Source organism: Pseudoliparis swirei, chromosome 18 (assembly GCF_029220125.1).
Source record: "Pseudoliparis swirei isolate HS2019 ecotype Mariana Trench chromosome 18, NWPU_hadal_v1, whole genome shotgun sequence".
NCBI lineage: Eukaryota > Metazoa > Chordata > Actinopteri > Perciformes > Liparidae > Pseudoliparis > Pseudoliparis swirei.
Genome location: NC_079405.1, coordinates 9,910,648 through 9,922,784, shown reverse-complemented (window position 1 = coordinate 9,922,784; position 12,137 = coordinate 9,910,648). Strand labels below are relative to the sequence as shown.

Below are 12,137 nucleotides of genomic sequence, written 5' to 3'. Positions count from 1 at the left end.
TGTTCATAATTCAATTCCCAATCTTGTGATATACGACATGTCATAATGACCACAATATCCGGTATCAAATTACATCAATTTACAGTTCCCCACACTCTCATACCAAGTACCAAAAAAGTGGCTGCGGCGAAGGTATGCGCTCTACCGAGTGCCCGTTCTAGTTTATTAAATGTTTCCACACCGAGCCTGACTGCTGCTCTGTGAGGCTGTGTTACATAAGCATGCTAACATACGCACAATGGCAACATCAACATGTTGATGTACACTCACACAACTGTAGGTGCAATGTTAGCCACGCTTAACCTCTTATTTTGACGTGTTAACATGCTAACATTTGCAATTCAAGATTGATGGGGATGTCAGTTCATTTGTTTTAAGTACTTTTATTGAACTTTTTACTCCTCGGTACTTTTTGTATCACTTCAGCTACTTTGCCGAATCAGATGAATGTAACAAAATGTAATTAGCACAGAGATTATGATGCAATTTTATAGATTTAGATATAACTTTATTGATGCTTGGAGGAATTCACAAAGTACAGTAACAACAATAAAAAGTTCCACCATTTCTTGTTTCAACTTGCACACATTACTGCAATAATAATTAGAATCCAATAACGAAATTTACATTATTCTGAAATCTGAAACCCATCCTGGATGATGAGTACTTCAGCATATTGATGTTGATAATGATGCTAATACTTTTACCTACCTAAGGAAATGAATGCCTAAGTTGCACTTGTTAAATACTATTTCTACACTGGTTTTGCTACGACAAGATTAAGTATTTGCATTATAGACTGTACAGTAGGTGTGAGAGTCTTTTTCTGAAGTCCAACCACCTTCAATCATTGAGAAAAGAGGTCAGAGGTCACTGACACAAAGGTCCTTTGGACTATGTGAATTTCAATATCTCATCATTTATTATCAACCTCCATGAGAAGAGCTGGTTCAATCTGGCATGCAGCATTTTAAATCATAAGCAAAGGTTGACCAACAAACATTATTGTCATGGATAATACGCTGAGTGAGAGAGAGAGAGAGAGTGAGAGAGAGAGTCAATCATCCCAAAGGTCAGTGTGTTATTTTGACAACCAGTTTCATCCGATGTGATGTATTGTTGTTACCTTTTCTCTCTGCTCTTGTGTGTCTTTTTAATGCCACTCTGTTGCTGCCATATGCCCGGGAGCAGCTAAGCCTATCCACGGAAGGCCTCCCAGGAGAAGGCCTAACCGCTCTAATATGACAGCAGAAGAACACAAAAGCTCCAAGACCTCATTTGCACACAAATAACTCGAAAGAGGGGATAAAACAAGTTGCAAGTTCTCTTACCGAGATGCGATACTCGCTGCTGGAGATATTTTTGCATTCTAAAGTCTAGAGTTATTCCTCCTCTGCATTTATATGGTGATGACATGGAAGAAAAAAAGCTGGTGAACCAACAGTAAACCACAAGGCTAAAAATAGAACATTTGAAGTGTGGCTTCTCAAACATCAAGTTAGAAGTCATGACTTTAAGTGTGGACTAACTGGTAATTAGCGAGCTGGGTGTTGGTTGGTGAATGCATCGAGTCCAGGGGTGGAAAACACACAGAGCTCTAAAACACAGACCAAGTTCAGGGAGGGCTGAGATACATTATCACATGTTCACACCAGACGTCTCGTTAAAACAATCTCAACCATAAAGGAGTTAAGTGAAGACTAAAGTCACAGTTATGTGGATCAGTCACTGTTTCAGGGGACTTGAAGTAATTTTAAAAAAACCGATATAATAGAAACAAAGAGTATGCTTAAAAGAGTACGCTAAGATCTGCAGCAAAACAAAGTTAAATCAAGTAAAGTAAAACAAGATGTGTACAAACACAAAGGTATGAGTCAGCCCCTCTGGAGGTGTCTGTGTATTATCTTCTTTCTGTGGATACTTGATCTGCTTCATATCTTGGATTGGTTGCGAATGTTTCATGTTTATTATAAAATGTTCCTGCCAAATCAAATGCTTGATGTCGGGCGTTGCACCAAAACATCAAATACCAAATTGACGTGGACAGTGTGCTGCAGTTTTGCTTTTTTTTTTAAAAGAGGAAGTTTCTACAAGAAATACAAGAATACTAAATAATTAAGATTTAAAAAATGTAATAACTACATAAACTCGAGATGAAAAGAGAAGCACACAGGTGTGCTAATGGATCGCCTTAAAAGGGGGATATTAAACAACCAGCAGTGTGAAGCTGTGCCAGTGAACCCAATAAGAACTCAGGTGATCGATCCGGAGCAGCTGAGGGTTCAGTGCCTGGCTCAAGGACACCTTCAAAAGCAGGAAGGATTTCTGAGCCATGTATGTTTTCATCCATGTTACTTTCACCCACTTACCATCTGTCAGATTAGGGTCACCAAATGTTTACATTAACCTCCTAATGAGCAGCTTTGCAATTGCAAGTCAATCTGGATATAAATGAATATGCTTATCAATTCATGCCAATTGCCATAACTATGAATTTGAAATAGTTATTTCATGTGTTGTGCATGCAACATTGGTAAACTTTAACCTTTTACCTTGACTCCTTCAGTGACATTGGAGTTGTTTGACAAATTCATCGCATAGCACAGCCGTGGTAAGAGGAAGTGTGTGTGTGTGTGTGTGTGTGCGTGTGTGTGTGTGTGTAATGACTGTCCTTTCTGACTCTCATGGCTGCTTCTCTGCAGGATAGCTACTCTCTGGAGAGAGAAGAACATCCATCAGTCTAAATGGTCAGAGAGCTGCACAGAAAGACACGGAGGTGCTCCACAATAATTCACAGCCATCAACCCTCATCCCGGTGAGGGGGCAGAGGGTTCAGAAAGATGGCAGCCGGAGGGCAGAGATAAGGATACAGAATCAGGATGCATCTTCATTCCATCCAATCCACTCCTACCTACCGTTTCCTCCTGACTCCTTTTTCTCGGGTCAAAAGCCTCTTCAGTGAGTCTCTCGCTAGCGGCAGACAAAGACACTGAAAAGTTCATGGAATATTCACACACACACACGCGTTTTCTTTCTCCCTCTCGACTCCAACACATCTCCAGCCCGAGTGCACACGTAGTGACCTGTGCTCCTCTGCTATATCTGCATCTCCTCACAGCCCGCCGAGTCTGACGCCACAGCTTCCAGTGGAGAAGTTGTAAGCCAGAAAGGAAACACAACACACAAACAAATAGACACACTTAAAAACAAGCATATCATTGTACACATTCACATTGTACTCTGGTCAAAGTCAATCTCAGTCTCTCTGTGTTGTTGTTGTTGTTTTTACTTCTCCCCCATCTTTCTTTCTCTTTCATGAAAAAGAGGTGAGAGTCGACTCCTTTTATCTGTGACCTTCCACCGCTCATGTTGGCTTCGCTCGCCGCCGTTCTTAAACATCAGGGCTCTAAATAACACGTGTGATTCATGGAAATCAACATGAATGTGAATGTCAGTGCTGATGTCCTGTATTTCTACGATGCTAGAACTCGTTTCCATCACGATCCACGTTTATTTCCCGCGCCTGCTTTGACGTAACCCTCTTGGAAGCGACTGCAGGAGAGCGCCAATGACACGGCCACCCGCTCTGTGAATCGGAGGAAGCCCAGACAGCGGCTGTGAGCCGTGTGCACGGAGCAGCATGCGGGCGCGATGCTCGATGGAGCATTCGGGGACCAGAGGGAATGCGAGCGGAGATTATCAGGGCTCCAGCTGCTGCCACTGGAGCTGTGTGGGCAACACGACAACCTGCCCCTTGCTTCTTATCTCTGTGCCTCTTTCATGGCCACCCTCATGAAGCAGCACTGCCTGCAAATACGTCTCTGCCCAGGCGCTGTCAGCGGCACAGAGAACTGACGAGGCTCCTGCAAGCCAGTTCTCATAGATGCTCAAACTGAAGCGAAGAAACCTGCTCGCCGCGTGTCCGATGCTGCTCACCGACTGGTATGTCGAAGAAAATCACATCAAATGTGAACACAGTCGTGCTGAAAGATAAGTTTATTTATTTTTACGTCGCTGTCTGCACGGATATGGGTCCGATAACTGAGGGCATCTTTAAGGTTGTGCGAGTGATAACGGACTGAAATTATGTTGCGTACATATTGAAATATAATGTGTGACATCGTCTAAAATACAGCTACTAAAAACGAGACAGAGTCTGAAGTCATGCTAATGATAATGCTAGCATAGAGCCGGTTTAATGTTCAGCATGTTAATCATCTTCAATGAGCATGTTCGCATACTAAGATTCTAGACATCGTGAGTTTGAGGTAAAAAAAAATGTAAGTTCCGGACAAATTGAAATAATAGTGCAAGAAGAAAACTCTAGTCTTGACAAAATCCCTACAAGTGTTCCGCTTGCGTGGCTTAAAAAACAATGTCTACAACTATAACTACAAAGCAAGTTCACTGCACAATGTATGATTAATGCACATCCACAGCAACAGTCTAGTCCATCTATTCATTGTGTATTCAGCCGACTGGCTCAGTATGCAAAACCCTGCCCTGGCATTCAAATGTAATCTCTAATATCATTTGGTCGGACAAACACCAGTCGAGGTACTCGCTTAAATCATGATCATTATTTTCATTTCAGAAGTCGGAAAAAATATGGACACCAAAAAGCAGAATGGCCTTCTTATTGGAGCGGGCAGCCGATTGCTTCCTGTGTTTTGACTGACAGGAAAGATATCACACAAAAGCTTTAATTGGCACAATTCCTAAATAATCGTAATGCCTCGACCACATAGAAATCTGACCTTGAATACATAATATATATTTCAGATAATTCTTGGAAGTATTGCTATACATATTTCCTTAAACTCACAGTAAATGAGTAGATGATGCACGTTCCCAGCCACCTATCGTGACTTCTCACAGAATCACATGATCACCAACATCCACCACATCCTGCTTCAAGTCTGATTGGCTCAGCAGACTTTCTGGGAACGTATCTCAGCACAGCAGCATTTGAAGACAAAAATCCCTTTTAATGCTCATCACGTCGTTACCAACATTTCTCAAAGAAAAGCAAAACTGTTTCCAACATCTCTCACACAACACCGCGTCTCTCTGTGTCTAATGAGGCAGCAGCAGCACAAATAGCAAAATAGCAACATGGAAAGAGGTTCTCCTGTTTGAACCATCTGTTGGTTTTATCAGATCTTTATTTAGGTTACACATGATAAAACTCCAGCCGAAGCCTCTGCGTGTTCACAGTCCATGTGCATATGCGCGCACGTGTATGTATATGCGTGTACACGCAGCGCAGGGCTGCTCTGCTCCCTGAGAATTATTGTACATTAGTCTTGTGGCTTTTCCCATATCTTGCACAAGCAAATAATGTACAGTAGTAAAGCCATGGGCTGTATTGGTTATGATTTTTTAAAAATGAGCTCAATCTAATTTAAAGCTAAAGCAAAGTAAACTAGAACGGGCACTCGGTAGAGCGCATACCTTCGCATATCACAAGATTGGGCATTGAATTATGAACATGTTGGCATGAGTTGCATGCCAATTGGATAAAAATTGACCGTGCTATGGTAAAAAGAAGATTTTGACCTTTCCATGACCTTGACCTTTGACCCGATTGATCCCAAAATCTAATCAAATGGTCCCCGGATAATAACCAAACATCCCACCAAATTTCATGCGATTCGGTTTAAAACTTTTTTTGTTGTGCGAGGAACACGCATACAAATAAATAAATAAATACACGGCGATCAAAACATAACCTTCCGCATTTTCAATGCGACGGTAATTAGATGTAGTATCGGAATGATAATGAGCCTGTTATCATTCCTGGATCACTGGCTCGCTGTCAGCACTGCCACAGTATCACAGGACTGTTTCTCCTGGAGGAAAACAATGTGCATCTCCAAATAGGGGGACACCAACCGTATACATTTTAATTAAAGAGACTGGCGGAGTTTCCTCAGTGTGACAACTACATTATTTCACAAGGAGAAAGCGGTCTCCTAGCAGAACTAATTCAGCTCCGACGGAGTGGCTTCCACTGGCAGTTTAAGGAGGCGAGCCCATCGAATCGTTTTCCTGACCTTGGCATTCTGATATCCAGCTGAAGTAGTGAGGCTGAAATTAGAGTAATTATTCAAATGTGGCGTCACTGAGCTTTGTGTTGGGGTCGACTCCGAGCCAATGAACAAAACCCTGGCACATACTTTTAGTGTGTTGCCCTGTTACAATGAGAATAAATCTACAGCGGTTAAGATCTTGCGTGTCCATCGATGACATGTTAAGAGCATCTGTGTGATTTATCATTTTCACTCCACCGAGTACATGTCCCCATGAATCTACACTTCTATTTTCTCATTTGTACGCATCGTCAATCGTCTTCGCTGTCCCCTACCTTCATCTGGATCGTTCCTGGCCGACGCCTCCAGGAGAGCCACGCTGGCGGCAAACGACACGTGCCTCTTGGACTCGGCCTGATGGAGGTTGTTGGCATTGCGTCCCTTCTTGTCAGCCTTTCGCTTCCTGTTTTCCATCTCCTTCTCGTAAACGGCCCATCTCTTCAGCTGCTGGGTACGCCGCTTCTGGGCCGCCCGCAGCCTCTCCAGACTGGGCACTTTGTCCAGCTGCTGCAGCTCCTGGATCAGCTCCAGATGGTTGGCCATGGCGCCGGGGCAGAGGGACGGCCGTAGACGATGTTCGGGTGGAGGGGTGAAGTCGGGACGGAAAGTAGGATTCTAGCGAGGGCTGCACCTACGGCCGTGGCCTCCTCCCATCACCATCATTATTATCATCATTATTATCATCATCATCATTATCCTGCAGCAGCAATAAACGTCCTGAGTGGAGAGACACAGGGAGAGAGAGAAGAGAGAGAGGCCACAAACTTTAACGACCTGGTTACAGTGCAATAAATACATAAGCAAATAAAATGTGGAAGTAGTTTGATGCAGCGTTACACTTGTCGTAAATCCTTTGATAGATACACTGACATTCAGAAGTGAGTGTTGGTCTGATGCGCCACAGCAAAGTGCACGGAGATGCATTTTAGTGTCCTCGTTAAAGAGAGGTAAGCACCATGCAACCGAGCGCTGAAAAACGGTTTACTTGTGTCACAGGTTTCCATTCTCTGTCAAGTGTAAATAAAATCAGATGCATGTTCGACCGAACGCTCCCTGGTTCACAACCTCAACTAAAACCATGGACGTAATCAACTGGTCCACCATCTTGGGAACCTGCCTGTCCTGCTGCACCACTCTCCGTGGAGGAACTTTGATTACAGGATTTCGTTAAAGCTGGATCGATTTGAAATCGAAAACTGAATTGCAGCTACTGGAAGACCAAATTCCCTATCCACAGACACCTGTGGTTGTCTTACTGAGAACTTTGTCTGTTGTGGCCTGGGGAGGACGACATACCAGAACACGCGAACTTTCAATAATACTGATTGCATTTTTACCCCCAGTGTTGTCGGTGCTGGTTACCTTCTGCCCCAATGGATGGGCTTAGATCACCCATTTGTTGGATTACCTCCGTTATGTCTAAATGTATGTGCTGCTAAGGTGTTTTCACTGTACCTCTCGGGCATAGTCGGGGTTGGTGTTTCTTCTTCTTCCCTCATGTTATGCTGTAATCTTTCATCCACCCTTGTAATTTCCAAATAAATATATCAATCAATCAATCAATCAAAATCAAGGTGAAACAGGAATGAGAGCGATGTCATTCTCATAATCGCTCGTATTCCTTCCGATCATTTGCATGACACACACTCCATCCAGATGATGCCTTTTGGGGTTCGGGAAAGGGGAGAAATGTCGCTTTATGAGAAAGGAGGACAATTTCTCCGTTGGTATCTAAATGGCTGATATGAAATACGGCTGAAATGACAAGCATGGGTTGTAGTCTCAATTTCCCATTAACTTTGTGAGCCGTCGTGGACCTCTTTACCATCCTCCATCGAGCTTAACCGCTTCCTGAAAGCTACAAGTAGACGCCAGTAAGATGAGAAACAAAATATGAAAGAAAATAAAAACCACGAGGGCAGTGAGCTGAAGTGGGGATTAACCCTGATGTCGCCTTGCAAAAAACGACAAAAAACAGCTTTAGATTTGTGTTGTTTACATTTAGATACCGAGAAAGCAGCTCACTGTATGGATATCTTTACAAATGATCGTCTGGATTGGAAAAGAAATAACCTTTAACAACATAACGGGTAACAGAAACATACACATTTCAAATAAACCTTAATATAGGTGAATCTAATAAATACAGATTGAACTCTTAATGTAAGGCGGTTATAAACCCTCTTCTGATGAAAGTCCAGCCAAAACAAAGACACACAGAGCAAAACAAATGACACCTTCTATGATTTACGTAGTTTAAAAACAAGATGAACATGCAATATTTATTAAATGTGTTCCTACTTACTATTTTACCAATGCTGATAAATATTTCCTCATGTCTGACTCGTGAAACCGGCAGCATAAAAAACCCTCCTGCAACTGACTTTACTTTGCCGCTTAACTGCTAAAAACATGGACAGGAAACACACGGTATAATCACTTCCTACAGCAGCATCATTTTCAGTCCTGTGTACACGTGTGGGTGTGTGTGTGTGTGTGTGTGTGTGTTGGCCATTGTGAGACCTTTACTTGCATCTAAACTGCACAAAGTTTCCTGTTAAACATAATTTGACAAATGAAAAATAGAGATCAGACTCAGAGCTTGTGTGAAAAGTTGTAATGTCTTGAACAGAGTAAACTGATTGACAGATAGTTATTCGTTAATTCTGAGTCACGATCACAACGGGGTTAGCGGCAGGTTCTCAAATCATTCTGGAGGAATTTCAAACTAAAATCTGTCACCTCATCGATGGAGGTATTTGGAATCTAGGTATTTGTTCGCAAATCAAATGTATTTAAAAAAACTCATTTAAAAAATGGGTTTATTAGATTATATTAGATTGGATATATACTTCATTCATCCCCAGGGGGGCATTGTTTGTAGCAGCAAGCGTGTTTACAATATATACAATACAATAAAATAAAATAGTAGGGCAGAACATATTAAAAATGTAAGAATTTAAATAATAAAGGAAATGAAAATGAAAATGAAAATAAAAATGAAAAGTGTATACAGTGCATCGAAGTGTATATAAAGTTAAAGCGGTGCAAGGTGTATTGATGTTGTTCAATTTGAGAAGTATCTGGCCAGAGGTGATTCATTATAGAGTCTTATTGCAGTGGAAAGGAATGTTCTCCTGTATCAGGAATGTTCTCCTGGTGTCAGGAATGTTCTCCTGTATCAGGAATGTTCTCCTGGTGTCAGGAATGTTCTCCTGTATCAGGAATGTTCTCCTGTATCAGGAATGTTCTCCTGTATCAGGACTGTTCTCCTGTATCAAGAATGTTCTCCTGTATCAGGAATGTTCTCCTGTGTCAGGAATGTTCTCCTGTATCAAGAATGTTCTCCTGTATCAGGAATGTTCTCCTGTGTCAGGAATGTTCTCCTGTATCAGGAATGTTCTCCTGTATCAAGAATGTTCTCCTGTATCAGGAATGTTCTCCTGTGTCAGGAATGTTCTCCTGTATCAAGAATGTTCTCCTGTATCAGGAATGTTCTCCTGTGTCAGGAATGTTCTCCTGTATCAAGAATGTTCTCCTGTATCAAGAATGTTCTCCTGTTCAGGAATGTTCTCCTGTATCCTGTATCAGGAATGTTCTCCTGTATCAAGAATGTTCTCCCAAGAACGTTCTCCTGTGTCAGGAATGTTCTCCTGTATCAAGAATGTTCTCCTGTGTCAGGAATGTTCTCCTGTATCAGGAATGTTCTCCTGTATAAGGAATGTTCTCCTGTGTCAGGAATGTTCTCCTGTATCAGGAACATTCTCCTGTATCAAGAATGTTCTCCTGTATCAGGAATGTTCTCCTGTATCAGGAACGTTCTCCTGTATCAGGAACGTTCTCCTGTATCAAGAATGTTCTCCTGTATCAGGAATGTTCTCCTGTATCAGGAACGTTCTCCTGTATCAGGAATGTTCTCCTGTATCAGGAACGTTCTCCTGTATCAGGAATGTTCTCCTGTATCAGGAATGTTCTCCTGTATCAAGAATGTTCTCCCAGGACCTCAAGTGGGAGCTGAACATCGGCTCCATCACCAAGAAGGCCCAGCAGAGGATGTTCTTCCTGAGGCAGCTGAGGAAATTCAACCTGCCAGGGAAAATGATGGTACAATTCTACACGGCCATCGTTGAGTCCATCATCTGCTCCTCCATCACCCTGCAGCCACGGCCAAAGACAAGTGTAGGCTGCAGAGCATCATCCGCTCGGCCGAGAGGGTTATTGGCTGCAATCTGCCTTCCCTCCAGGTCCTGTTCACTTCCAGGTCACTGAAGCGGGCCAGAAAGATTGTCGCTGACCCTCCCACCCTGGACACTCCTGTTGGAGCCTCCTCGGGAGGAGGCTGCGGTCCATCAGGACAAAGACCTCCCGCCACACCAAAAGTTTTTACCCGTCGGCAGTCGGGCTCATCAATGGACCCCGGGACTGACTGACTGTCACCCCCAGGACTACCACCTCTTCTTCCACCTTCCTCTCTCCTCCTTCTTCCCGCTCCTTCCTCTTCCTCCTCCTCCCTCTTCCTCCCACTCCTCCTCCTTCTTCTTCCCTCCTTCACACACGTCACTTTAACATGCACTTTAACTTGAGGCCTCCTCCACACACATGCCACTTTATTTGCATGCACTTTAACTTAAACACACGCCACGCGAAACATACACTTTTAACTAAAACACACCACTTGAAGCACACACCCAAACACTTTCACATTATTTGTTGTCTTTCTGTCGTGTTGATTGTTGTTTGTTTGTCATGTCCAAATGTTGCACCTTCCGCCAAAAAAAATTCCTCGTTTGTGTAAACATTCCTGGCAATAAAAATGTTTCTGATTCTGATTCTGATTCTGTATCAGGAACGTTCTCCTGTATCAGGAATGTTCTCCTGTATCAGGAATGTTCTCCTGTATAAGGAATGTTCTCCTGTGCCAGGAATGTTCTCCTGTATCAGGAATGTTCTCCTGTATCAGGAACATTCTCCTGTATCAAGAATGTTCTCCTGTATCAGGAATGTTCTCCTGTATCAGGAATGTTCTCCTGTATCAGGAACGTTCTCCTGTATCAGGAACGTTCTCCTGTATCAAGAATGTTCTCCTGTATCAGGAACGTTCTCCTGTATCAAGAATGTTCTCCTGTATCAGGAATGTTCTCCTGTATCAAGAATGTTCTCCTGTATCAGGAATGTTCTCCTGTGTCAGGAATGTTCTCCTGTATCAAGAATGTTCTCCTGTATCAGGAATGTTCTCCTGTGTCAGGAATGTTCTCCTGTATCAGGAACGTTCTCCTGTATCAAGAATGTTCTCCTGTGTCAGGAATGTTCTCCTGTGTCAGGAATATTCTCCTGTATCAAGAATGTTCTCCTGTATCAAGAATGTTCTCCTGTATCAGGAATGTTCTCCTGTATCAGGAATGTTCTCATAGAACAGGAGACGCTCCATGCTGGGTAAGCGGCAGACTTCCTGGAAGAAGAGGAAATAAAGCCACACACAGCTCATGCCTTTCCTTTTTAATCTTCAGAGTTCTCAACAGACTGCATTCCTAATTGTTTTGCTCACATTATACTTACATTTATAGTTTGAAAAACTTCTATTTTGCTGTAAAGTTTTCACTGCCTTATTTTATTCGTGAAATGAAGGTTTACTGCAGACAAAAAGTCCGCCGGCACTCTCCGGTTTATAGGAGTTCGGTGAAGGAGCCGATGAAATAATAAATACTCCACACAATCAAACACACACACATTCACAGAGCACCGCCAAGTTACAGAATACGAACATAAACATAAACATGGTCTTGGGGGGAAAAAACTAGTTTTTCATCGTTGTGAAAGCCTTAAACAAAGCGCGCTACATCTGTGTGTGTGCCCACGTTGCAACGCTGGACTCTGAGGTGTCTGTGATACACTCGGCCTTATTGTGGCATTAGGATACATCGGAGTGTATTTTCGGCTAAACACAGATAAATGTTGCACAGCAGACTTTGAGGAAAAAGTCAATAAAACCTTTTGACTGCACACTCGGTCTCTCTCGCTCCTCGAGATGGTGATGGTACAGCGTAC

General features: G+C 42.8%; 1 protein-coding gene across 1 annotated transcript in view; it reads right to left on the bottom strand.

The window, feature by feature from the left end:
* ppp1r16b (protein phosphatase 1, regulatory subunit 16B) overlaps positions 1 to 12,137 on the bottom strand; it is an 85,532-nt gene that overhangs the window by 50,184 nt on the left and 23,211 nt on the right. Inside the window, exon 2 of the mRNA XM_056436458.1 lies at positions 6,368 to 6,809. Coding sequence (XP_056292433.1) covers positions 6,368 to 6,635 — 268 coding nt within the window. The 5' untranslated portion in view covers positions 6,636 to 6,809. The remainder of the gene's footprint in view (positions 1 to 6,367; positions 6,810 to 12,137) is intronic.